Genomic DNA, 27,939 nt, shown 5'->3' on the forward strand with positions numbered 1-27,939 from the left:
GAGATGCTACAGTTTAGGGTCTGGAACTTCACGGAAGAAATAAAGGCCTTTACTGAAAAATATTGCACATTTATGACAACTACGAAGTAAAAATGCAGTTTCCATTTTTACAGATGCTCTTGACCTTCACTCCTGGGGCTTTTTTTTTTGGGGGGGGGGGTATTTTTAACATGTACGAAGACAGAGTCAAACTCAGCTTTTCCCCTTCCATCTGCACAGCAGAGATAAAAAAAATATATGAGATATCTAGTGCAATGGAGATTTCCAAAAGGAAAATACATATTTTCTCTTATTAAATAGGAATGCCAAAACAAAAATTACTATAGTTTTTTCAAAATGTGAAAGAACAGCTAGTCTCCAAAGAATTGGCCTCTAAAGCTATGACCAATTCCATATTATGTTCTATATCCATGTTTGTAACTCCTACTGATATTAACAGGAGCGACTGAAATGGCTCACTGGAGTAGAGAGCTATGAATGTAACAGAACGCAGACTCTTGTGGAAAGTATTGGTTGTTGTTTGTTTGTTTGACAGTGTTTCAGTGAACACAGTTTATACTGTGAAAGATGTTAACACAGTATATTCACTTTTAAACTTTGGAAAAACAGGTCTGTAGTGTACCCACGGGATTCTCTAAATTACTTGTTTTTTTCTAAATAATTTCATGAAGATTAAAATAAATGTGTGATTTTCTGACGTAGGGTTTTTGAGCTGTGCAAATTTAATAAGGGAAAAATTTATTTCAGGGACTCAAATTACTTAGTTACAGAGTTTGATTAGGAAAAAATATTATGTGGAGATGTTAAAGAGAGCTATTTAATTTACCAGCTTTCTTTTATCCCATCTTCTCAAAAATCTCTTACTTCTTTCTGGTTTTGATGTTTCTGAGGTGCTAATTTGCTGAGCATTTATGTGAATGTGGAAAGAAAACAGATAGCTACTATCCAATGACTTCTATTTCAGGTGAAAAAAGTTGTTTCATCTTGAAGAAACTGAAAGGAATACACTATTACACATTACCAAGAACTGCAGAGAACATTTTTTTCAAAATAATTTCACCTTCATATTTCTGTGAGCGTCTTAACAACTCATGTTAATGTACTGTTCCAGGTTAAACAATTATGTATTTTATTATTGTTTTTACTTTTTAATTTCCTTCTTAAAAGTACTTCTTTAATATATTGGAATGTAGTATGAAAGTAAGATCATAGTACGGATTTATGGGGTACTGATTCACTACCTCTAGTAGTGAATTTAATACTTAAAAGCACGTTTTGGTTTTCAATCTGTCATGACACTTTATCCCTTTCCTGTGGTGCACAGCATGTGCCACATGTGGTTGTTGTTGGGTAAAATTTAGATTTGTAAAAAAAACTTTGCTTCCATATAGAGTTTCCATTACGATTCTCACAGATGATAATTCTTAGTTATCTCCCTTAAAAGAGAATATAATTTTTGTTTTCTATCAGTTTTGTTCCTCCTATAATGTAATATTCTTGCTATTTGCTAGAATCTAAATATATTACATGACACAGAAACAAAGCTATATTATCCTAGTAAGCAATTGTTTCTACAAATTTCTTTAAAAGGTCATTAGTGCCTCAAAATCAGGTGGTAATAGGGAATGCCAACTACCCTTACTATTGACATCTCTGTTGGCTAAGTCAGAGGAATATCACTGTTCACAGAAGTTAATCACTAGCCCCCTCCAGAGATGTTAAGACATATAATGTCTGTAATAAAGAAGTGACAAAGTAGTGATGACTGTAACAGTGATAACCAGAATTTTACAAGTACAAATAAAAAAATTGGGAAAATATCAACAAACATGAACAGGAATGTAAACAAGTACCCTTAAACTATTAGCATGCTTTTTATGCACTGACATAAATCTTTCTGGATCTCAAATGAATGTAAATAGGGGGATTTCAAGATATCTTTTTTGCATATTTCCATACATAGCATATGCATTGTCAAGAAATAGTTTCTGAGCTCAAGGTAACTTCTTGTTAATCAAGCTATTCTTACCGACAGGTATTGCTTTTGCAAAGAGGTAGTATGCTCTTGCTCTCACATTTTCCTAGAGCCATCACGACTCTATCTTCCATAAACATCCATACTTCCACCACTGCAGGCTTTGTTTTTAAGACTGAATGAAACACTCATTTTTTGATTTGATTCAGTACAACTTCTAGACAAGTAAAACAAAAGTTCAGAAAGTGTTTACAAACTAATCTGATGTCACAATTTATGACTAACTAGCATCTTCTAGAGTTAACATTCCCATGCAGGTACTACCCACCTTTGCTACTTTTTGCACCTGAAAATGTCATTGCAAGCCTTACATAGTCTCATACATTTTCACATACATTTCCATTCTTTCCCAAAACTGTTCTTCATTATAACTGACAACATATATTCTAGTAATGAGGAAAAGAAATGATGCTAGATTTTTGCAATAGCAGCCACAAAGATAAAGCCATCCAATTTTCCAGAAACCTGTATATAAATTCAGAATTAACTGTTCCTGTATGAATATACCAGCCATGAAATATCTGTTTCTAAAAGTAGCTGCAGTTTGCTGTGTATAATGGGACATACAAGAAGAATCTATATACATGAATCAAGTAACCATAGCTGAAATTGTGATGTATGTCTAACATTTGATATTCTTAAATTTCTGTGGAATAGTTTTTGTAGATTAAAAATTTACCACATATTCAGAAACATGATAAGTATTTACCTCGTGTAGATTAAATATATAGATCTCTAAAAAAAAAAAATTGGAAAATAAAACCTTTTCCTCAAAGTTCTACATTTCTCAGTGTATTTAAATTCTTTCTTGTCCAACGCAAAGTCATATGTTCAGTGACTTGATATTTTAACTTGTTTCCAGTTGTCTGTATGTTACCTGTACCTCCATCACAGCTTTTCCTTGGGTTAAATTCAAGACAATTCCAGTTGAGAGAATTACTTTCTTCTGCAGTTGCCCTTTGATAGTGTGTAACAAAAACAAATGTATCAGCAAACCAAGTTACATCCTCATCAATCTGCTAGAACAACTTTGCATGTTACATTTAACATAGAATTTACCTTCCTCACTCTGCACTGTCCTATATTCATCATCATCATTCCAATAGGGAACACTAACGTTCTCTTTCTGTATATTTAAGAAATCTCAGATGTGCTGTTCCATTCACTGCCATCACTTATTAATTATCTGTTAAAATTTGACCTTCTCCAGGAACAAATTTACAAGTACATCAAAGACCAGGAACAAAATATTCATACTTCAAGGTAGTATCTTTCTCTTCTTGGTGTGTGTTACATATCTGCTGACATATCAATGCAAATGCCATTTATCATCAACATTTCAGTGATTTTTCTTCCCAGAGATACTCTAACACCTTCTCCTCTCTCAAAAAATGTTCAGGTAGAATAAAATTGCAATCCCTAATGACACTAGCTGCCAAGAAAGTGCAAGGTACAAATGATGTTTTAAAACAGTATGTGCAAAATGAAAGGGAAATGAATATAAAAATGCTTCATTTCAGAAAGCAATTAAAATTAACATTAATATAACTATATTAATCAAGAATGTGTTGATATGGAATACGTATATTCTCTTTTTAATATACCGTTAATTCACTAGCACACTTGCATAGTAATTTTTCTTTTACATTAAAAGAACCAGAAGTAAGTTCCCATTTGGCCTATCAGAAAAAACAACAATCTGATCCTGATCTTCCAGTATTTTTCTCCTAATCTGGTTTGACCAATACCAGGAAGAAGTTTCTGAAAGTTAAAAAATATTAATCATTTTTCATGAAAAAACTGTATCTTCTACAGCCTGGTACTTCAAATACCTACTGAGTACAGGCCTTCCTTCAGTCTAAAGGGAGTAAATGTTTACTTCCATATTTACTAGAATCAGATATATCCCACATGAGTAGTAATATAACAGGTCACTATACTGTTCCTTAGCACAGTACAGCCCTAATACCAGAACTCATGAAAACAAAGTAGACTGCTCGTTGAACAGTAGGAATACAAACTCTAGTTTATCAGAGCTGATTTTGTTTTTCTCTCAAGTAATAATTTTTAATACTACTTAACCAGCTGGAATTTTCTTCCTTCCAAACCTAACAATTTTGAACCATCAGGACTAAAGAAGACTAAGATAAATGCTGGGAATGTTGTAAATTTCACATTTTTTAATGGTTCACTCAAACTCTGGAGGAAAACTGAAATGCTGTCCACTCCTCTTTTTGTTAATATAAATAAAATCTTGTTCAGACACAAATCCACACCTGTGCGTGCATCACGAGTAAACTGATGGAATAATCATTCAGTGTCACAAGGGATTTTGGGAAAATGAAAGAATTAAAAAAAAAAACAGACTGTATTGGACCTATTACTCTGTAAATTTCAATGAGACATATTTGGTCTGCCATTAGAACAATAAATTTACGTGGTGCCCTAAGTTGTAGGAAAAAATAGTATACTGAGAAATAGGCACAAATCATTTCCGTTAGACTCTGGTAACTCTGGCACTTGAACAGTTCTGTTTTATTTTAGAGTGACTTCTCATCTGATACATGACTACTAAAAGAAGTTATATTAGAAAAATTGTGGATGTCCCGTATAACTTGTGGTAATTTATGGGATATCTCCTTCAAAACAATTTTTCTAATTCCAATTACTTGATGACTGACTTTAGCTGGAGATGTATAAAACTAGAAAAGGTAAACAAACAAGTGTATTTTAACTATATTTATTTTTATGTTATCATCAAATGCTTATTCTTAAAAAAATCAGTCGGTATTTATTCTTACAAATATCTTATGGTCTGAATTCCACAGGCCCTTATGCTTTGTGTAAGAGAGAAGTATTTATTTCTTTGCAGCAGTTTCAGAACTACTGCTCACGAATTTCATTGACACTTTCTCTTGAATTATGAAATGGAGAACATGAAAGAACTCCCATTGATGCTAATGGAATTTGAGTCAGGCTATTAATGCTGGTATAGAAAACTGAGGAAAACAGTTATTATTTTGTCAGTAAACATTAATTTTAAAGTTGTTATTTTTGATTTATAACACATGTAACGTATATTATATATATAATATATGACAAGATGTAAATCTATAAACAAGGCTAGACAATATCATAAAGGGAGAAAGTTTTAATTTCAGAAGACCTCAAATATTCATGCCTACAGAAGTAATAAAATAAATAAGGAATAGTCTCCCATATCTGCTGTTAAGTTACCTGGAAAGGAGCAGTAGATGTTGTTATTTTTCAATTTTATTTCAAAGAGTATTACAGTTTCACTACCTCTGAAGTATTTGGTATATTTTGGAACTATTCCTGTTGACATGGGTACACAATATTTTGCCATCTCAAAATAGCACTACTCAGCTACTGTTAAGTTAATAGCAAGCTATCTGGATACTGGTATTAAGAAAAGAAAGTTGCTCTCTCTTCAGACCAAGGACTTAAGTTCAGACTGAATGAAAATGGAACATCCAGTTCTTCTTAGAGAGGAGATAATATGTCTTAGTCTGAGAATGAAGGCTGATTGAACTAACAAGTGATAATCCTTCAGCTGTCAGCAACATCTGCAGACATCATGTAGCAGAAATATTACCTGGGCACTAAGTAGTACAGATCTCTGTGGCATTAATTCACATTAGTTCCTGAATGGCAGGATAAGGGCATTCTTAAAACATTTGATCCCTATTATCTTATTAACTGCTTTTTCAGGCCCAGTTGTCTGCTTAAGGGAGGTCAGAGTGGGAACGACGACTTGGACATAGACAAATTCTGAGTTGCAGTGTATTCAGCAATCAGGAAGATTAAAGGAAGGAGTTTTCTAAAGTGAAGAGTTTAGAGATAGCATTTTCAGAGTGGAGCTACTTTTCTTTTCTTCCCTCCTCCCTCTCCCCTCCCCCCCCCCAAAACTGCAAGTGGTTTGTTGTAGTGAACTTTTACTCCAAGGAGACAAAAGTCCCATTCCTGTTCCTCACTGTATCACATCCTCATCTGATCAAACTCTCCCCTCAAGTCCTTCAGACTTCTTACATCCCCATATGTTTGAGAACTATCATCATGTCTCTTCACTTTGTTTTTTTTTTCCTTCTTTACCCTGTATTCTATACAGCCTAGCCTGTAACAAACATGTATTTGTTTGCATGTTCCACCTACACTAGAGTTCCTTCCATGCACTGACATACTGTGATGAAAATGATACATGGATATTTAAACATCAGCCTTTGATGTTTAAAACTTCTGCTGAGTGTTATGGAGAATTTTGAGATCATGGTAGGAAGCAGAATTGTGCAGACCAAAGGGATGTTAAACAAGGAATGGAGGAGTAGAGGAAGGTATACAGCAAAAGAAGTGCATCTCTGGGGCAAAATAAATACGTATAAGTAATCATACAAATTCATGCACTCATTACTCCTGTATGATTAAATATGTTTGGAAATTTTCTCAGGAAAAAAAAAAAGCACCAAACAAAACTCTTTTCAGTTTAGAATTAAAGTAGCTGATGTGAAAATCTCAGTCATTCAAAGTTAAGGAATTCTGCCTCAGCCATCCCCTTATGTGTTTCAGCCTTCCGTAAACACATTAATCTAAAGGCTCCATGGGAAGGCAGCAAATTCATTTTCTGTTTAAAACAAAAAACTCATCACAGTGTCTGTATTTAGCTCCCTGAAGACAGATGCATACCTATCTACATATACACCACACATGCAATCTTGAGCAAGCTGATAAAGACAGCTCAGAAATACAAATATTTTAGAATACAGAACTCAGTTTTTCTTTTGAACAGAGAATTAAGGAAAAATTTCATAAATTTACATATATTTTTAATATAATAAAGAAAGCTTCCTGAGGCCAGCTTAAAACACATGATATAGCTGTGATAATAGCTTTTAGAAAGACACCAAGGACACAGACATTCAGCAAAGCATTCATTTGCATGCTATTTATTTCTTCCCTAGAAGTGGTGCTTTCAATATCAGGTTGTTATTTGGGAAATTAGCATTGAAGGGAATACTTGCTTGTGAAATTTTCCAAAGGCTCAAGCCTTGTTAACGTAGAATTTAATTCATGACAAAAATCCAGAAAATCATTTCATAGCCACAGTCTATTGTGATTAGCATATCTAGTTACAGATGAATTCTATTTGTTTCTTATTGTGCCCATGTAATTTTACTGCATTTACCTTATACATGCATCTCATGCTATGTTTTGTGAGTTCAGTAATTTTTCTCATTTAAAATAACTATTTTTTAAGTTTCATTTGGTCTTAAAAGATGTTCTTGGACAAAAGGAAAGTCTGTGAAATAGAAACAAAATACTGCTTGATAATAAAACAGCAGCTTTCTTCTAGTGAATATGGATTTTCCATACTACCCTGACAAGAAGTAAGCCTGCCTTACTATATCTGAATACATTCAAAAAATATTTTCAGCTAGCTTTTAATATGTACCAGAGCTGAAAGTTCAGCTCTAGTATATATTCACTAGCCAAGAGAAGATTTTTACCAAAGTAGTCTGATCATAAAAAATATTTTTGTTACCTCTACTATGTACAACCCTCTCCAGTAATAATAATCATATTAACATCTTTGCTAATATTGTCCAACTGTCAGCAGCAAGGACTGGAAAAACTTACTTATTTCTCTGTTAAAAAAAAAAAAAAGTTCGTAAAAAAATAACACTTTATTGCAATAATCTGCAAAGGTATTTTATATAAGCCCTTCTTACTTCTTCCCAAACTGAAGCCTCAGAAGAGTATTCCTTTTAGGTGTTCACTTGTTCTCCTTAGACAACAGAAAATTCATTTTTCATGGCAGAGAAACAAACTTGCAAGGCTGTGCTCCTCTGCCTCATGCAAAAGAGGAAGAAAGGCATAGCTAATAGGTGACATTTCAAAATCTTAGCAGGTGAGGAAACTGGACTTGATGGCTAAAGCAAAGTGCTTGCCAATTTGTACTAGACAAATGATTAGCTATAGCTACATTATCATAACATTTATAAATACTAGCTACTAATCCAAGATTTAAAATCTCTTTCTCCTAATGGTTTCTGAATGTGTTCTCCACAGAGCCCCTGCATGACAGAGTTACCTCCGCAAAAGCTGCGCTGACACAGTGGGCTCCACCAAACAATTAATTGGGCCCTGGAACATTTAGCATCAACGGCACCATCCCTGTGGACTCTCAGGACATCTTTTCACATCTTGTGCACTTAATTGGTATGTACTCAATAATCATGCTAGGTAGATGAATAGTTCTAGCTAATTAGCTCTCAATATGACTTCATTTTAGATTGTGATGATTATAGTTATTTCCCTCCAACCTTCCCAAGGTGAACCTGTAGTTTTGGTAGCTAATAGTATACATAAGTCTGAAATGTGGACAGGTGCCTTAGTGAGACTAAAAAAGAAAGAGAGAGAGAGAGAGAGAAAGAAAAAAAGAAAATGAATGAAGGAATGAAGGAATGAGATGATATAGAAAAGCTCACCTCAGGGAAGCGAAGAAAACTTGTTCTATAGTGGTAACTGTTTATCTCTTTTATTACCTACCACTTGAAATTTTTGCAGATAAAACACTTGTCATCCATATATTACCTTAAAGTGAAGGATGACAATACCTGCATGTATCAGGTGCTACTGGAGTCTGATGGTTTCCATCAAACTCAAACTTCGGAGTATGGATGTGCTGCTGATCTGGTTCCATTCTAAGTTTGCATTTCATTGCCTTTCAGGAAGTTATTACAGCTACATAACTTTAAGTGCATTCATACACTACTGTTTAATATTCCTGTAAGTTAAAAAGAAAAACAACATTAACATTTTGTTATGTCTCCTAAAATTCACTCAGACAAATAAACATTTAACTATAGTGATTTTTACCTGGATTAAAAACGAAACAAAAATAAAACAGAGAGAAAACTCAGTTCATAAATCAGACGGTATATTCTGCATCCAACTCTCTTTTTTTTCTGCTAGAATACAGGGAATGTGGAATAGTCAAATAGCAACATTTCAGATCTTTAAGGAACTACTTAGCATTAACTCACAGTTCCTCTTCCTCAATAAAGTCTCTACCAGGTGAAAAGCACTATCATTATTTTCAATCTCATCCACGATTCCAAAGACCACAGTTTTTCCCATATTTGTTTGTAATCTGAAATTAAACTGCACAGAAGAGATTCTGTAGATATCAGACAGAGAATGCTGCTGGAGCTAACCTAAATGTTTTTGTGAAACTTCAGCAGATTACAATAAAAATGTGCAAAATACTGTAATGTATATACAGGATTGTGATATGTAAGACACTAAAATTATCCTTTTACATTGCTGCATGTTTTTCAGGCTTCATTCAACTACAGAATTTGATTCTCTGAACCACAACTTCAAGGAATTTATGAATTAATGTGGGGAATAAAGTTAAGAAAAAGTGTATCTACCAACAAGGCTCTGAGCAACAAGCTCTAAATGGACCTGCCTTCAGTATGAATTTGGACCAGATGTCCTCCTAAGGTCCACTGCAATCTACATTATTCTACGATTCTACAAAATTCTCTTCTGAGTTCCTCTGATACAAGAAGAAGAAAGAGAATTCCAGAAGTTATGAGGCACGAGGAAAAGAATTAAAGGAATTAAAGCTGTCTAATAAACTATGGAGAGCTACTATAACATGTCCTCAAGGCTTAAAATTTGATACAGAGAGGAAAGTAATTATGTGTTTACCATTCTTATTGGGTATAAAACACTGGGTTAGAACAGCAGAAAAGAGAAGTTAGATTAAGCAATGGGGGAAAATGCCAAAATCATTCTCTTTACAAAGACAATTAAGCACAAGATCAGATTATCTAATGCACCAGATTGGTACAAGCAGTTCATGAAGCTTCCTGGAGACCTGAAAGACACCTGGACTCTGAGGAATCCTGCAAAATAGTCTCTGTACCAATTAGCCAAGCACCTGCTGATCCATATATACCTTAAAAAAAAAAAAAAAAAAAAAAAAAAAAAAAAAAAAAAAAAGGGGGAAAGAAAAGCAGTGTTTAAACTCCGAAAGGTTATATTGGTCAGCAGAATTAATCAACTCATAGATACTATCGCAAATGTAACAATACTGACTCTTATTTAAGTAATTCTCCTTTCCACTGTTCTCGTAGTCTGAAGAATCTCAGACAGGTTACAGTGTAATTTAAACTAGCATCATTCACTTTGGTTCACATTTACAGCTGATAAGTTAGTAGTACGCTTAACCTACTTTAAAATGATAAGCATTTGTAAAAGTAGTAATAGGAGAGCAGCTCTAAATTTAAAGACATTAACATCTTACAAAAAATCATGACAAAATCTGGCCTGTAAAAATAACCTTGATGAAACAGAAAATAAAAGGGAACATTGAAATATAAAATACAGAAATTACGACACTGGTCTTCTAGTTGTATACTTCTAATTAGTTTAAGTTGGAAAAGAAATACTTTTCTGCTATTTATTTTTTGTCTTCCAAGTCATTATTAAATGTTCAGCTGAATGGGGAAGTCCAAAGCTTGTGCATATTTACTCATTTGATTTTTTTCAGGATATTATCTAACATTTCAGATTTGCAAGTGTTTTGCTTTAACTTGAAAAGCACAAAGAAGGAAAAAAACTAGACAAATTTTAATGGATATGTAGATATGGTAACTTAATCAGAATTACAAAAAGCATTCTGTATTACCAGTAAATATAAGCGACCTATGTTATTCTGATAGGTGAGCATTTTAATTTGTTTCAAAATTCAGACTCGTGTAAAATGACTAATATAAATGCCTAAAAATATATTCCTGCAAGAGGGACAGAACTGGAAAAGCTGACGCAAATCACAGAGCTTTCAATAAATATTGATGAAGTATCCTAAAGGGTAACCAAATAAGTTTACTATAATTTTATGCTGAAAGTCTGCTTCATCAGAGATTAGTCTTTACAGATGCTGAACAGAGGCCACTTGCAAAACTATTGCTGCCATAACCTGTGTTCTGTGCTTCCCATGCAGTTTTACTCTAAACCTGACTTTCTGTCAAAAACTAACAGGGGAAAAAAAAAAAAAAAAAAAAAAAAAAAAAAAGGTTTTCCTGTGTCATTTCATAACCACACATACTTCCTAAAATGTCTTATTAGACAAAATTGATTCATCATCTCCCCTATGGTACAGTTTCACAAACTAAGGTCATAACCATTTTTTTCACAGAGTACATCAAATCAGGACACAGACTGCAACTCCTTTTTAAATAGTTGTATACAATTCTCCATTCTCCACAAATGTGATGAGATCTTCAAGTCTAATTTAGAGCATAAATCCAACGATTTGCCATTTACATCAGCTGAGAAGCTGATCTGTGAAATTTAGATTATCTCCCACCAGGATGGTTTGCTGCAACTCAGCATAACCACATAAAATTCATTAATTTTTTAATATGTTATTATGTATTGTTAGTTATCATATGAGATGCTACTGTCTTGTAGGCTGCAGATCTCCAACACTTTAACTTTTATGCTCTACTGAATCAAGACATAAGATGCACAGATTTTCTCTCTGCTCCATATCTTCACACAGGGGAAGAAAAACAAAGAAATGGTAGGGGCAGAGTCCTCTTCTACACAACTTGACTCTCCACTAATTAAAATCAGTGGAACATTTCAGAGAGTAAAACACTGCCGGCATTACAATTCCTTGTTTTGTGGTCTTGGATTATACTTTCAGCTGTTTTTGAAGAGATGGCAATAAATTTGTATCTGTCTGACAAGTCAATTTAAGGGAAGTTTAAAGAAAAGTGCATTGAAGAGCTTTCACTCAGCTTCTCAGCTTCTAATCCGTAGGCTATTATACTAGTACATAGGCTATTATACACTATTCTGCTCGCAGATTAACATGATCTTTATTCAACTGCTGCATGATGATGAGAAAGATTAAACCACCTTTTAACATCCAAAGCTCTGCATGAGGTCAGAACAAGGTGATCTTTTAGAACCTGAGGTTCAACAACACCAAGAGAGATTAGAAATACTAAATACAGTGATGAATTGCTGAAAACTGGGAACTTCAATTCCAGAGTGAATTCAACAAGTGAAGCGAATCCAGCTGAATAATTAAGAGCAAAGGAGAAAGCCTTCCTGCAGAATCTCAACAGGCCTATAAAATAGTTTATCTCCACTTTTTTAACAGCACTGCTATTGGAGGAAGGAGGCAGATGTTGGAAAACACAGTAACAATTGATTAGAAACAATAACTCAGCAGAAGGGAATACTGTGAGAAATTAGGAGCATTTCAAATGAAATTATTCAGGTAAAACAGAATGGCTGACAAGCAACAGGAACACTTGCTCTCCCCTCTGTAAATTGATTCACTAAGATTTCTTTTGCACATTTATTTGGTTTTCAATAGACTGAAATGTTACAGATATTTTTCTTGGATGAAAAGCACTGTTACTTAGGGTGTTCTAGTTTGATAAACCAGTAAACAAACCTTTAACAAACGGTCTGCACCTACAGAGGTACTAGGGCATTACACTGATGTAGTCAGTTACTGAGTAACAGTAATATCTTTTCTATCTCAGCAATACCTTTCAGAAAGAACATAGATTTTGGAAATAAAAGTGTTCTAGCAATTCTGAAGAAACCACAAGTTAGAAAACTGTCAATTGAGACAGAAGACTTTTACATTCTCCCCAGGGTAGCTGTGTGTTCTTGACACTCCTGTCATTTCCACCTGGGGAATTTTTTTTCATTATTTTATCATACAAAATGCTGTCAGAGAAAAACATATTGTTCTCTCATAGAATATAAAATGAAAACCAGATAAATACGAATATCATGTAGGCCAAATCACTTCTGAAATATCCAGAAGAATGGGTTTTTAACTGCGTAAGTGGTCAGTGCAAGCCCTGTGAAATACTTTGCTAAAATAGCACCTTTAGCAATAAATATTATTATTTATATTACTTTAGGTCCTCATGACTCCTACTTTCTTAGACAATGTATACAATATATGGTAAGACAGGGTCTCTTCTCCAAGAGCAAAATCTAAGCACGGTAAATGAACAAGTAGCCATAGCAAGGTTATTATGTTTTACTACCAGCACTGCACATTGCTCCTTAGTGTTACATGTCCTTAGTGAAAGAATGAGGAACATTACTTCGGCATTTTGATTTCTAGCCTAGTATGTATTAGTATATGCAGTTTAATTGCAAGAATGCACCTGATGTGCATTCTTTCTGCTACTTTTTACCACCACAGCACTAAGAATCAACATTCATGGTGATGTCAAATATAATGGTAAAGCTATTATATTTGAGGACCAGAAGAACTTCTCTTTAATAGGAAACTATTAGTCTCTGCAGTAGATTCAATAAGTAATAACGTGGCCAAAATTATGAGCAATTCAGAATATTCACATCTCACAAAACTTAAAATGAAGAAGATACAGATAAGGAAAGAATTCTGGGTACTTCAGATTTGGGGATTCTACATGGAGATAAGTCAATGGGGTCTGGTTTTCAGAAAGTATCTACTCTCTGAAATCAAAACTAAAAAGAAATAAACCAAATAAGTCAAACGCAAAATTAAATTCCTAAGCCAAGCAGAGCACTGCTTGGAGCTATTAAAGATCACTAATCAATTTTAGGATGTAAGAGCTACTTCTTACAAAAACTGTCATTAGCGTTATAAAAAAACACTAGTGTATGCGTATTTTATATATATACATATATATATACCAGCTTTTACCTGAAATCTAAATTCTAAATTTACATAGTCTTTATGACAACTAAATTAAATAAAAATAAACTTTGAATGAGTCATGTAAAGGCCAGTTTCCTTCAAGTATGAAAACTATCTATGACAAATGCATTCATTAGGCTCCAAAAGAAGCACCTCACAGTGATTTCAGACAATATAGAGGAAAAATGGAGAAACTACCTTCTCCAAATAAAACAGAAAGCGTGATTTGCTCATGCTCTTTCAAACATGTAGATAAACAGTTATCAAAGAAGGAAAGATGGACTGGAAATGCTGACTTCATTAGTAATAGCCTCTGACACAATCAAGCTTGGAATAATATGTAATATGACAGCAAATGCTTATGATACAGGTATGTGACTAGCAAAAATGTTTTTTGTTAACATTTATTTGAGCTGCAGCTCAGCTACCCATATTTACTGATGTAAATAAAGCTCTTACTTCTTGAATGAATGAATTTTCTGTTAAACTCTTTCTTGCTCTTAATCTCAATGTGCCACAGCTTTCATTCATTGAAATACATCGATTAGATATTGAGGGAGTAATTACAAACACTAAAATACGATTTCACCATTTCACTCATAAGATATAGCATTAAACACCAAAGAATCCTACATTAAGCAGTTTTACTAATTTCATATGTGCAGTACAACACTGGTTCCTTTGTTTCTAGCTTGTCATGTGCTGATTTTTTTGGATGACTTCTACTGCTTGTAGAAGGGAAGGGAAAGATACAGTGAAAATCATTCCTGTTTCACCTTGCTCACACTACCCAAAACTATATAGGCCACTATCAAATCCACTTTAACTCATCTCTCTTTCAGTCAGAAGAGTCCTACTTTACTCATCTGCTCCTTGTACTGCTTCCAAGAAAGTAAAGCAATCTCTTTCCATACAATTCCAGGATTCAGAAGGGCAAGAGCTGTAAATAAGCATTGTAATCCCAGAACATAGATGAACTTACTATCTGAAAACATGGAGTTTCTGAAATAAATCTCTTGAGTGATAAACTGACTTACAGCAAGCTCTTCTGGCCAATTTATTCCTTATATCCTTTAGTAATCTCTCCCTGCACTCGGCCATCTTTGTAACTATTCTTTCCAGCCCTAGCCCTTTACTTTACTTACCTGTCTTGAGCAGCCCCATGTAGGCAGCCTTCAATCCAAAAAAGCTCATCTAATTTTTGGAGGGAATTGACTCTTTAGCAAATTGGCCTTGAATACAGAGATGACTTTTTAAGGCATTCTGTTCTAGCCCCAAATATACAGTTTAACTACTGTTCAGCTTTCTGGTTGTAATTAATTTTGCATAATCTGAAAGCAGATACCAGATCCTTTCCTTCTTTCCAAACAAAGGTGTTTGTCATTGTCATTTAAAAAAATGTTCAAATTACAGCTGACAAACTTGTAGGAAAAACTATTTAAATGAAAAATAATTGCTTGTCAAGAATCAACCAAAACTAATCCTGATAAGAAAATAAAATCTGAAATAGTTCTTTCATGTTTTATAGGCAGGTGATTTCCACTACAATTAGAAAACTCTCTACGTAATTTAGAAATGCGATTCATCTGGAAATTCACTGTGATTTTAGTTTCATACACTGCATATATATTATATGATTAGAAACATGTAGAAACAATGGGAAAGTTTTTAAATCACACATTAGAGCTGCTTCATTTCTTACTGCTTGACAAGTGTTTATTATCATTAAAAATTGTGCATAGGTTCTGGAACACAAATAAATATAATCCTGGCATCTTACATAATTCAGATAGAACAACTTAAACAAATCATGAAGGCTAAGTATCTAGTAAGCTGAAGAAGCAATCGCTGAGAAGACAGTGCATTCCAAACAAATACTTAACAGGGTTGTTAATGTATGTTGTACTTGTTTGCCAAATGAAGATAAAGCACTTCCCATGCTTCCTTTTTCTTTGTAATTTTGTATAGTTTAATACAAAATAAACGGCATGATTGTATGCAGAGCTTCAACCATGCAACAGAAGTGTTTCTGTCATTATATATATATATATATAAAGCTACGTAAAAGTTCAACTAACACTCCTTTTTATAAAGACATCGTGAAGAGCTGATGAAATATACTGAGTGGCGAAATGATGCAGCAGCATCTTCAGGGTTGGAGGGGTGGAGGCGGAGGAGGAAGGAATGTGGGCAAGGAAAGTTACACAAGCAGCTGAGCATGAACGGATACCTCTCCAAAATAAGGCTGAGAATGCGCATGACAAGTAATTGAGATGTTAATTCATGCTTGAGGCTGCCAGCCTATCAGTTTCATTGCTTACTGATGTAAGATTAGATGGTAAATATCCTTAAAAACAAAGCTACCATGTTGAAGACTGAATATAAAAGGATGTAGAGTTATCTCTGTTTCCTCATTGCCCCACACATGCACACATATATAACATATATAACACATTGTCTTTTCTGTAGTTCTATTTTTTATATATAAACTGTATCTTTGGGAGATTTTACATAATTTTGATACAATAATTGACAGAAAAGCATGCATTCACAGTATTGTATAAGGCAATGATACAGTAATAAGGAAGGCAACATGTATTATACCAAATTTGTGAATCATTATCTTTGTGCTACACACAACATGTTTTCTATTAGGGAAATGAGGACACATAATACTTAATCAAATTTCACTTAAGACAATGTAAAGACTGAGCCCTTCATCACTTACTTTTCATGAACAGGAAAGAAGCAATGGGCCAAGTTGTAGTCACTTCATAGTACCTTGAGGGAAGTGCCACAAGTCTGTGTTGTGTAAATTTCACTGTGTCAGCCAAGAAAAGCAGTATTAAACCAATAAAATATCTGCCTTCTGAAAACTGCATGGCAATTACACAATTAGGTGATCAAAGAAAGTTGTTCCAAGTTTGACTACAAATTATAGTTCTCAAAGCAAACATATGAATTGTATCAGAAACAATATCTACGCAAGCAAACCTCTGTGCATGCAGCAATATACATTTGTGTTTGTGCCCTTGACACCCATGACAATTGGGGTGTTGGATGATACCAACTAAATCTGACAGAAGGCTGGTGGTCTCAAGGATCATAATTTCCTGTAAATGATGTGAAAAAAATGACTAGATAAAGGATCCAAGTCCTCTGACTGAAGGAAGTTCAGAGTATCACTAAAACACTAGAAACTTCTCAAAAAAAAAAAAAAAAAAAAAAAAACCAACAACAACAGCAGGGCAAGTTTTCACTGGAATTCACCAGCGAACACACTATATATACACCTATGATTTTGAGTAGTCATGGTACTTCCTGCTTTCAGACACTTTTCATTTATATTTCCATCAAACAAATATTATCCACTTTACACAGTACATGTTGCAACTTAACATAAATATTGTATGGAAGTACAATTTAAAAATATGTATCTAGTATTCATGTTTGGACACAAAGTCACTCCCTTCATCTTCTAACCTAAAGGAACTCATCTTCCTTTGGGCTGCATGCAATACTTTATTTCATTTTAGAAGCAAAAGGTGTCTGTCACACTGCAGCCCTAACAAACCAATTTCTTTAAAGGGTCAATGAAATCTCATATTATTCCACATCTGTATCCCTCTATGTCTTTTTGACATGCATAAGATCTGTGTATTTCAAAACATTGTGACTGTCTACGCAGCACAGATTCCCTGCTTTTTGACACCTTAAAACTTCATCTAGAAATTCCTGAAATATTATAGAATGCCAGTAAAGTAATTAGCATCATTGAAGCTTTGTATCAAGAACCAGCATTATGAGAGGTAGAATGGTCATGTCACACAGACATGACAAACAAGCAAGATTTTCTCAGTTCTAATGCTTTGAACTTTCTCAGTGATTTAATCAGGAGAAAAGTGGAGACATTTTAAAGATAGGAATATTCCTCACTATCATTAAGCCAGATAATTTTATTTTTCCCAGTGTCATAGTTGTTCTTATTATCTTCACAATAGTGAAGATAATAGCCCCAAAAAACAAATTTTCTGATGAATACATCCAGAAACACATCTATTATAACACACCTATAACACCTATAACATCTATAACAACACCTGCCTATCTTCTAAACACAAATTAAATTTAAAGCACCCCACAGAAGAATAAATAATGCATTTTTTGACTAACAAACTTCTTCAACAGTTGTCACTACTAACTGCATATACTGTTCTGTCCTGACACATTCCCTGCTCTTATGCTCTCTAAACTCAGGCACTCTGTAGTAATGCCTCTTCAGAAGGGATGAATACCTTACACTATTCTTAGCAAGAGTTAATGAGAGATGCTCTGGCATGGAAGCCCTTTGATTATTCCCCAAGTTTTCATATTTGCTTTCCAAAAAAAAAATGTACTCTTTTCAGGAAAAAAGAAACAAAAACAAAAAGAAATTCAGGAGGCAGGAGACCTCCTTGGGAATAATGTGAATGCTAAATAGGATTTTCAGAAGGAAATTAATGTCACACCTCAATATAGACAGAGCTGCATTTTCCAATTTCAGCATAAGTTGTTCATCAGAAACATTTAAATGACATACCATAGTGTGAATCTTCAGCTTAAAAGTTATTATCAGTTTATTGAAATGATATCTGAAAATTCAGAAGTCATCTAGCCAAAAATCTAAATGTTTGAAAACAACACTTAGAAAAAAGTTATTTATGAAACTGGATATATTTGTAGTAAGAACTTACATTTCTCATACAGCAGCTATTGATCTCTAAAGTTATGAAGAAAAACAAATTGACTCAACATATCAAATAATATTGACTTTCTGTTTTAGACAAATACAAATGGGAAAAATGAACAAGGTTGCTGGAATCCCTTACTCAAAAAGAACGTAAAAGAAAACAAATATAGACTGAAATATCTTACATCCTCTAAAGAGTAGTCCAGGATGCAACATCCCTTTTGTAATACAAGTCAACTCTGAAGTTACAAGACAGACTCAGTTTTTGAAAAACCCATTTCTTTCACTCAGGAGGAAGCTGGTGTGCTATAAGATTTAGCCTTCTTTACTTGACTGTGACTAGTTTAAGACAGAATATAGCAATATCGTCTAAAAGATGCTAGTTTCATTAATATTTTCAATTCAGTGGAAAGAATGTTTAAAAGTCACAGAACTTCAGCTGTTGATGTGAAGCATGCAAGTGCCTATATAGTGAAAGGACAAGAAGTAAAGGATAAAGGAGAATCAAATTGTGTACCCACTTAAGTCTATAAAGAGTATCAGAGGAGACACATCACCCTGACAACTTATTTTGACCTATTACTTGAAAAACAATTTCCACAAAGCAGACTGACATATTGCTGTCATATTTAAGGCTAACAGACTATGTAAAGCTTCCTCACAAAAACAATATTCCTCTTGTGTATTAGAGTCAATGTTACTGTTTTGACACAAAAGGTCAGGTTTATAAATGGTGTATGTAATTACACGCTTATTTAAAAGAAGTTAAACCAGGTGAACGTTTTACACCATGCCTTTGTTCTAACACTGAACTTCAGTGCACTTCTGCTTTGCTGTTTGCTTGGTCCAGCAAGTCAAAATGTCCTTGTCAGTCTGTATGCAGCCATTTTATATCAGAAAACTCCAATGTATGAACTATGCTTGAGGAAATCTCTGACATGGCTGAACTCACTGGGAAAAAGTCAGACAGATTAGACTGACTCCTCTCTTCAGTTTGAATTTCCCCCAGATAACCTTTGAATGTTTAGAGATTCCAGTGCAAAAATAATAGCTAAAACTAAAAGGCCCATAGCATTCTATGCCTGGTAGAACTTGAGTAATGTGCTCTCATCCTCTCAGAAAGAAACTGAGTAATAGCTGGTGAATAAAGACAGGGTTAGTAGCAGCACAGAGACAGCCTGTCACTATCTGTGCCAACAGAACTCAAGAAACAGCAAGTACATGTGTGCATTTTTATTACGAAAAGCTTCTGGGGTGGCAATACTCTTGAAAGAGCTCTTTGTAAAAATAAATCAGAAAATAAGATGACTAACATTAAATAGGACCAGATATTGTTGCATAATACTGACCTCAGGTATGCTGACAGCAGTAAAACGGTGCAGGACTTTCCCCTGTCTCTCAGCAGCCCTGCTCCCTGAGCAAAGGAGGGGCACTGATCCGTAAGCAAAGGAAATAACCACCGTCTGGTATGAACAGTGTCGGCCTTTCATCTACTTAAACGACACTGAATCAAAATGTCATTTAGCAACAGTACAGGTGAAAAGAAGTAGGACTTAAGTAATTAGAAACCAGAAAATCATAAATATCTCAATAAATACAAAGTACTATAAAATCTAGGTTTAGTGACCTAATAAAATGGAAATGCTCTAACAAGGCATTTTAAATATATATATATATATTAAAAATATAAATCTCTACTTTTTCAGTGCAAATGTCTCTAATCCTAATCTTTCCTGGATGTGCTGGGAGGTTCTTTTGAAGGAGCTGGACAGATCTCCGTCTTAAGTAAAAATCTTTGCTCAAATATTTAGTGTATTAATTCAAAGTTGTTCTCTTTTTAAAACCCAACAGAATTAAAAATAATGTAACTAAAAACCTCTTTCACATCAGACACATGAAATTTGTGGTTTCAATGCCTATTACTTTCTTGAGCAAAAACTCTTCCCTTTTTTCTGTACTTTATTTTCTTCATAGGCCAATTCTGGCACAAAACTTTTAAGAAGCACACAAAGTCAATGAAGGAACTGGAATAACTGGGCTTGAATTTTCAGGTTATTACTTTATTATTACTATGCTTTCCCTAGGTATAGATACTTGGAAAATGACTTTATATTCATTATTTATCACATTTATCATTGTGAAATTAGGAACATAAAGATATAAAATGGGACACATTATTCTAGGAACCAATTATGCTGCATATACTCTCTTCTATAACGACATGCAGATAACTAACAAGTCCTTGCAAAATCTTGAGACTGCAACACATGGATTTTCCTTTTCATTTTCGTGAAAGAAAAACATCAGTTTTTATAAAGCATATGTATTTTTTCCATTACTGTCATTAAATCTGAGATGCTGAAATTGTTTTTAAGGAAGCAAGTCAAGGAAGCATTATATTCTCTCTGTGGTATGCCTAACTTCTTACAGTGTTAGGCTATCATACCATCTTGAAAAGGAAGTTTGAATGACCAGTTTGTTATGCTTTATTTCTATTTTCAAGCAACATTCTTATTTGCCCTGCAAAAGACATTTGGAGTGGATTGAGAGAAACTTGCATTCAGTATGCTACAAATCCAAAGGGTCCACACATGTCAGACTTGTTTATTATGTTCCTCTGCTAGTCCCTTTAAAAGCATGACTCACTCCAAAGTCAGACCCACACTGCTCTTCCCTTTACTACTACACATTTACTTCTCTCTCCAAAGTAAAAAGTATAGTGAATGTGAAGTTATGAGCTCCTTCCAGTACAACTCACTCTCAGAAAATATCATAAGACATCTGGGAAACAAAGATGTGTCAACATTCAAAATGAAGAATGTTATGGATTGAAATTCATCCTCTCTTTTTTCTTTCCTAAAATTATTTATTTGTTTTCAATATGCTGAATTATCTAACTTGGAAGCTTGCAGGAAATACAAGCCATACTTCACCACCATACGAATGAAGCAATGTTAAAGCTTGCAGTGGTACTGTGCATGTTCTTCTAGATTTCCTCAGGAGAACCTGCTCTTCTGAGCTGCTTCACTGCATAAAATGGTGGTACCCAACTCCTTAATAAATCCTTGTGCACTTAGTAGCCCTGCTTTCAGTGCTCAAAGGTATGTTTTCATTAGGATATTTCTCATCAGAGACACATAACACACAGGAAAGCTCCTCATCATTTCTCTTCTAGCTGAGAGCTCATTTGCTTATTTGAGAAGCGGATATTTGTTCTTGCTTAATCAAATTCCCTCAGTTTGTCCAGTGCATACACAGACACACATTTGCAGATGAATAGTCTGTCAGAACACCACTAGATAGTCTTGACCTTTCGGAAGTTTTCACAAAATCTTCCCCAAATAACTCAAATATCAGAAAAAGAAGTCACTGTGATTTTAAGAACTTTAAAGGTACCCTCTTAATATAAAATTAATTTTGAACATGTCTACTGAGGAAACATCACCTGAAACATTGAAGCTTGATCCAAAATGTAACAGAGCATCAGTCAACAATCTAGGTATTAAATACTTAGCTTAGGATCATTAGGATCATACTTAGGAACATTTCTCATTTTTATCACAACTTCATTCATGTAGGATCTGTGTTTTGTCATATTCCTTTTTCCTATAAAAACCTCATGGGCAGTACTGATATATATTCATTTTATACAGTTTTCCAGGCTCCAAATGACAATTTTTAAGAGAAAAGAAATAATGAGTGAAGAGTGGGGATATATTTTATAAAATATAACGCGGTATGCCACATTACTAAATATAATGATGACTTGTTGTCCTAATACTCGCTGTATAATAGATGGCAATAAATTAATCCATCCTGTTGACAGTTGTTTCATGATAAGAATGGGAGACCTTATCATTTTCACTGTAGACCTAACCTATTCTTACCCTAAGCATGTATTTCCATGACAATGACTGTAATCAGTGTAACAGCATTGTACATAATGACTCTGCTTTTTGTGTTGTAACTCCCCACTTGGTGTGAAAAATGTAGAAGGACAGATATCAAATGGCAAAATTCTCACCAGTGAAGCAGAGCAGTCCACAGAGTTAATAATTGACAGAACTGATACAGTAGCAGTAGTGAATGGAAGCCTAGAATTAAAGGACAACATGCACATAGCCTTTTTAAACTGAGGGGTTCTGTATGAAAATCACTTCTCAAAGCACACAGAATGAAACCTTGAAGAGGTGTTTGCAAGTTAAATGCAACTTCACTAAAAACACCTATGTTTCAAAATGAAAATAAACTCATGCACGGTGACTACCATGGAAATTCTGTTGATTACTAAGATTCTGTCTGTCTCAGCCTTTTTTTCCTGAATTAAAAAATAGATGCTTGAGCTAATATGACTGACCTCTGCATTAAATCTGATCATGAGAAGTATGACCAAATACAAAATAGAGTATAGATGCTCCTAAGTCCCACAAAACTTCTACAAAGGCAAGCTTACTACTGCTGGGAGGACACTTAGTATGCAGTATCAGGGAATTTTTTCCTTTGAGGAAAAGTTCGGAAAAAAGGGGAAATACAGAAGAAGAAATGTCCTCAAACAAGGCATCTAGTCACATTCTGAGCATGAAAGATAAAAAGAAATCCTATTTGTTATCTCCATAAATCTGGCATTAATAAAGCGGACAGAGAATGGAAAAAAAAAAAGTGTACACAAGTAACACAGGAATATAAAGTTGAAGAAGATCATCCATTACTCACTGTGTCCAGGTCTCTATTCTTGTATGCAATCATGTCTATAAATGCTTTCATAAGGAAAAGCATGCTTTACTTTGAAAGTATTTCAGATTTTTGTTCCCATTATTCCTGTTAGGAAGCTCCTCCAGAATCTCACTTATCTTCTCTTATTTCCATTCTAAATCGAGTCATTGCCAACAGAAACTCATTTTTTCAAGTGAAATTCAATTAACTTAAATAGCTTTTCTCTCTCCCTTACGGTTTCTTCCAAGGTGTGTTTACAAAAAGTATAAATGCTCTCTGCTATTAGCTACTGAAATACCTAAACATATTTTATTCCCCACTACCATTCTACCCATCGTAGCAGTTTTATCTGCATTGCTTCATATATAAATCCATTTTTCTCAGCCAAAAATAAGCAGAAGCTGTGCACAGATTAACATTGCTTTGCAAAATAGCTTTAATACTGTTTTCTCTCTCTTTGCAGCTTAAAACTGTATTTGCCTTTTTTAAGGTATGGCAATTGAGGCAATAATGGATCTCTTGACCAGATCTTTCTCTTCCTCTGTCACTTACACCTGACAAATCATCAGGGTACTGCAGAAATTCATGATATTGTTCTGTAAGAGCCTTATCACACTGTGGTCCTGAAGTTTACTCTGTATCTTTATATCTGTATCTTCTCAACACTATCTAGCTCTTTCCAGGCAATGTTTTGATTCTCCTGCACACCTTTGTGACAGCATCACATGTTTATAGAATATTTCTTCTATTCTAAAACCATTCATGAGACTATTAAGCAATCTCAGATGGGTCTGAAGGAATATCTCCTCCTCACCTCACCTATTTTGAAAGCTTCTCTTTCAATACAACTCATTACCTCCATTTAGAAAGTTCTTTCCTCAGTTTATAATTCCTGCACAAATCTCAACATCCTTCAGTATAACCAACATTTTTTACCACCTAGAGAAATGCCATGTATTTCATATTTTACTTAAGTTGTGTTAACAAAATCATGGGGTTCTTTTCTGATCTTTGTGGTAACAGTATCTTAAATATCAATGCTCTGTTTGCTATTTCCAGTTCAAGGAATACTGTCCAAATTTGATGGACCTTGCTACAATCACACCATTTCTGTGTGAAATCACACACATCTGTGATTTCAGGAGCTACTGCTTTCCTCAGATATTTTGCATACTCCAAGATGTAATTTTCAAGTTTCTCACCTTGAAGACAAACTGAAATAATTCCTTTTTCCATGCCCTCATTCCCATTAGACATCTTGTTTTTGCTCTCATATTCAACATCTTTGTCCATTTTCATTAAGGAAATAAAGATATATATTCAATTTTTCTGTATTGTTCTAGTGAAAATTTCAAACACTCATACAGACAACATTAAACATGATATATCAGACTTCAGCTGGCCATCTGACAACTGCATCAGCATGACAGAATGAACCTTATGCCTGATGCTCTGCTCACTTCGTAAGTGAAATATAAATGCAGGTCTTGTAGCTGGTTGCTGGCATCCTGATAAACAACAGTTTAAAAACACTTCAAAAACTCTTGAGGAGTTGTAGCAAGTAATATTTCTCCTGCCTCTTTTAACAAAGTCACAGAGAGATTTCCCTTTGGAGGAGTCCTTCTCTACCCTTCCCTCAGACTGGAATGAATAGCCTATTGAGCCTAGACTGTACTTATAAGATTCCCTGAAGTAAAATTGAATCTTATTCTGAAGTAGTAGGGAAACATCTTTAACACTGACATATTTAAGTTCCAGGGATATACAGAATCTCATGCAAGAATATCAGCTACACTCACTCTAGCCACTTTTAGCTGAGATCAGAAGAAACATTATTTTATCATATTTAAGTATCTTCATCCTATTTACTTAATTCATATTGCTGTCTTTATAATTAACACAGAAAGTATACATCGTCAGTTCATTAAGTTCAGTGAGTATGGATGTAGTAATACTCCCGTCTCAAGAGGTTTTCACCTTTAAAAAAGGGAGATACCACCTAAGGAGACATCTGATTTTCTTCTATCAACATCATGTTTCAGGGGATGGGAGGGGAAAAAGGAAGACAATGACCTTACCTTTCCTACATACTGAGGATCTGGTCCCATGTGTTCCTCTAAAACAAAGAACTGATTCCACACCCATCCACGCTTGGGACGATGATGCACTTCTGTTTCACCTTCTATATGTTTGGTTTGATTTCTAGTCACTTTGATGGAGCCATGGTGAGCAGCTCCATAACACCTCTGCACAAAACAGAGACAAACTAGGACTGGGCAGATACAAGATGTACTTGTAATTCTCATTGTAGGATAAACTTCCTGGTTCAAAGTTTTCTTTCTCTGGTCTTTTTCAGCTGTGATCCTTTAATAAGTTCCCAGGATGAAAGGTGAAGCCTGGTTCAGAAATACAGTCCAAAATGTTTTTTTCTGCTTGTTCATGGTTTAGCTGCCCATTGGGTAAAGCTCAAACTATATTTACATTATGAAAAGCTGACTGGAAAAACTGATATTTCTTCTGAGGTCTTCACAATAGAGTTCCACAGCCGACCATTTTCTATCTAATAGGGAAAGAAAAGAAAGCCACTTACTCATCACTAAAACCAGCATTTTTCAGCTATTTGACCTGAGATGACATAGTCACAGCTGTACTAACCACTCCCTCAAAGACTGTCATTGTAACTAAAATTTCTTTTCAGTTCTTTTGGTAAACGTGTTTTCTGATTGTTCTTATCTAAACGCCTTAAAAATTAGCATGCCTCTTCCAAGCTATGGAAAACGTATGCATTATTAAAAACTGGGTGTTTCAGAACAGCTTATTTGCCCTTTTGCCTGCAAATCACTGACATAGTCTGGCAGTAATATAAAATTAATGGTACAGCATTATTAGACAGAAAGCAATTGATAACTCATATACAAATATACTGTACAGAGACCCAAGATTGTGAAAAAAAAAACAAGGCTACAATTAGTTTTGAAAGAAATTGCGAAATGAGCTTTGAGTCTGAGTCAATATTACAGCATACTGGAAGGAACGTTAGTCAAAATGTGCATTCTTACCCTCTGTGCTTTACTTTTACAAACAATATTGCACTGGACCTTTACAAAATTACTTCATACTGACAGAAATTTCATATGCTGATGTTTAGACAATCACTACATTTTTGCAAAAACTCCTAAATTCCTAGTCATATATTTTTTCACTTCAAAGGGGAAGTTTTATACAATAGTCTTTAAAATGTAAAAATGGACACAGATGTAATGCTTAAGCAAAAGTACCTTTAAAAATAACTCTTGAATCTCAAACAAAATAGTTACCCTGGGAAAACAGTTTGTTCAATTATCTGAAGATACAAAGATCAATCAATCAAGAGTCTCAAAACATGCTCCTAAATCTACAAAAATTAGAACTAGCTTGGCTTTGTTTAAATATCAGAAAGCCATTAAAAAGTTATGTGAACAGAAACATTAAACTAATTTTGTTTGCAAGTTCCATGGGAACACAACAGAACGAAATCTCCAAAGAAAGCCCAAGCAAGAAATAAGAAGTTAAGTGGAAAAGATACTGAAGTGGAAGCTCACCAACTTTTCTTTGGTTTGCAAGGTTTTTTTCCCCCCTTATGTTTGATCCAAAAGCACAATAATACTGGAAGCCTGACCATACTTTCTTACATATTCACTTAAGCATAATTTCTCATTAGAATAATGAAACAATACTTCAAGATTGTGCTGTAATTAGAAATACCCATAAAGGACATATTCCCTATTACAATTACCAAGTTCAGGACATTGGATAGTACATCAGTCATGAAAACAAAAGTCAAGAAAGAATAGTAGTCTCTTGATGATAGGGAGGAATTCAAAAATGAAACTCTGTAGAAATTAAATAAGGAAATTTGTATACATTCAATTTTACCTTGCTTCCTACTTCCATAGTAATGTAATCTCCCCTCAAAACCCATAAAGACCAAGCCATTGGACTCTCCAAAGCCTCACATCCCATCTCAGAACAAATACATAAAATTACCTTCCTTAAATATAAATGTGATTTTCCGCAGCTAAATGTTATATGAAATCTAATTAGAGCAGGGACAGAATCCAGTAGTTCTGACACTCACATTTGTTTCTAACCTTGTATTTGTCCTCCTCTGTTTCCCTGCCTTTCTGCATTCTTTCCTGATTCTTGCTGGAAATCAGCTTTGCCCAAAGGTATGTAATTTCCTCCTAAAGATTTCTGTATTTATAGATGAGCTGTTTATATAGGTATGTCATTGTTACATTTCAGATGTACATTAACTAGCACCTTACAAAATGAAAAGTTTATCCTTTCAAGTATTATTTTTCTTCCCCTTGTTCCCATCTTGAGAAATGCCTGGAAGCAGTTCATAAGACTACAAGCAGTACATAGTAAGTTAAAAATTAGTATATAAAAAGCACACTGAGATTTTTTAGAATTGCACATTTAAAACATATTTGAAATCATTATCACTGAGCTTTCCTTTACAGAAATTGTGGAAATTTTTTTGTTTGTTTGTTTTGGAAAATTCTTACTTCATAAAAGAATAAATGTAAATGAATGCAGCAGATACTACAAATCAAGATTTGCTATCCAGAATTTTGTTGTCCTCCCCACCCCCAAAGTTGAAACAAAATACAGAACAAAATAGACAAAATTCATTAAAAACAACATGGATCTTGCAAACTCTGT

At 34.3% G+C, this 27,939-nt stretch overlaps 1 protein-coding gene across 3 annotated transcripts in view; it reads right to left on the reverse strand.

The window, feature by feature from the left end:
* The window catches only part of CDH18 (cadherin 18), a 168,823-nt gene extending 143,285 nt beyond the window's left edge, over positions 1–25,538 (reverse strand). For 2 of the 3 annotated variants that reach the window (XM_062567997.1, XM_062567996.1), the window contains exon 1: positions 25,311–25,538. In XM_062567997.1, coding sequence (XP_062423981.1) covers positions 25,311–25,538 — 228 coding nt within the window. The remainder of the gene's footprint in view (positions 1–25,310) is intronic. The other variant, XM_062567999.1, reaches the window with a different exon arrangement.
* Between the last annotated feature and the right edge of the window lie 2,401 nt (positions 25,539–27,939).

Source organism: Rhea pennata, chromosome 2, assembly GCF_028389875.1.
Source record: "Rhea pennata isolate bPtePen1 chromosome 2, bPtePen1.pri, whole genome shotgun sequence".
Lineage (NCBI taxonomy): Eukaryota > Metazoa > Chordata > Aves > Rheiformes > Rheidae > Rhea > Rhea pennata.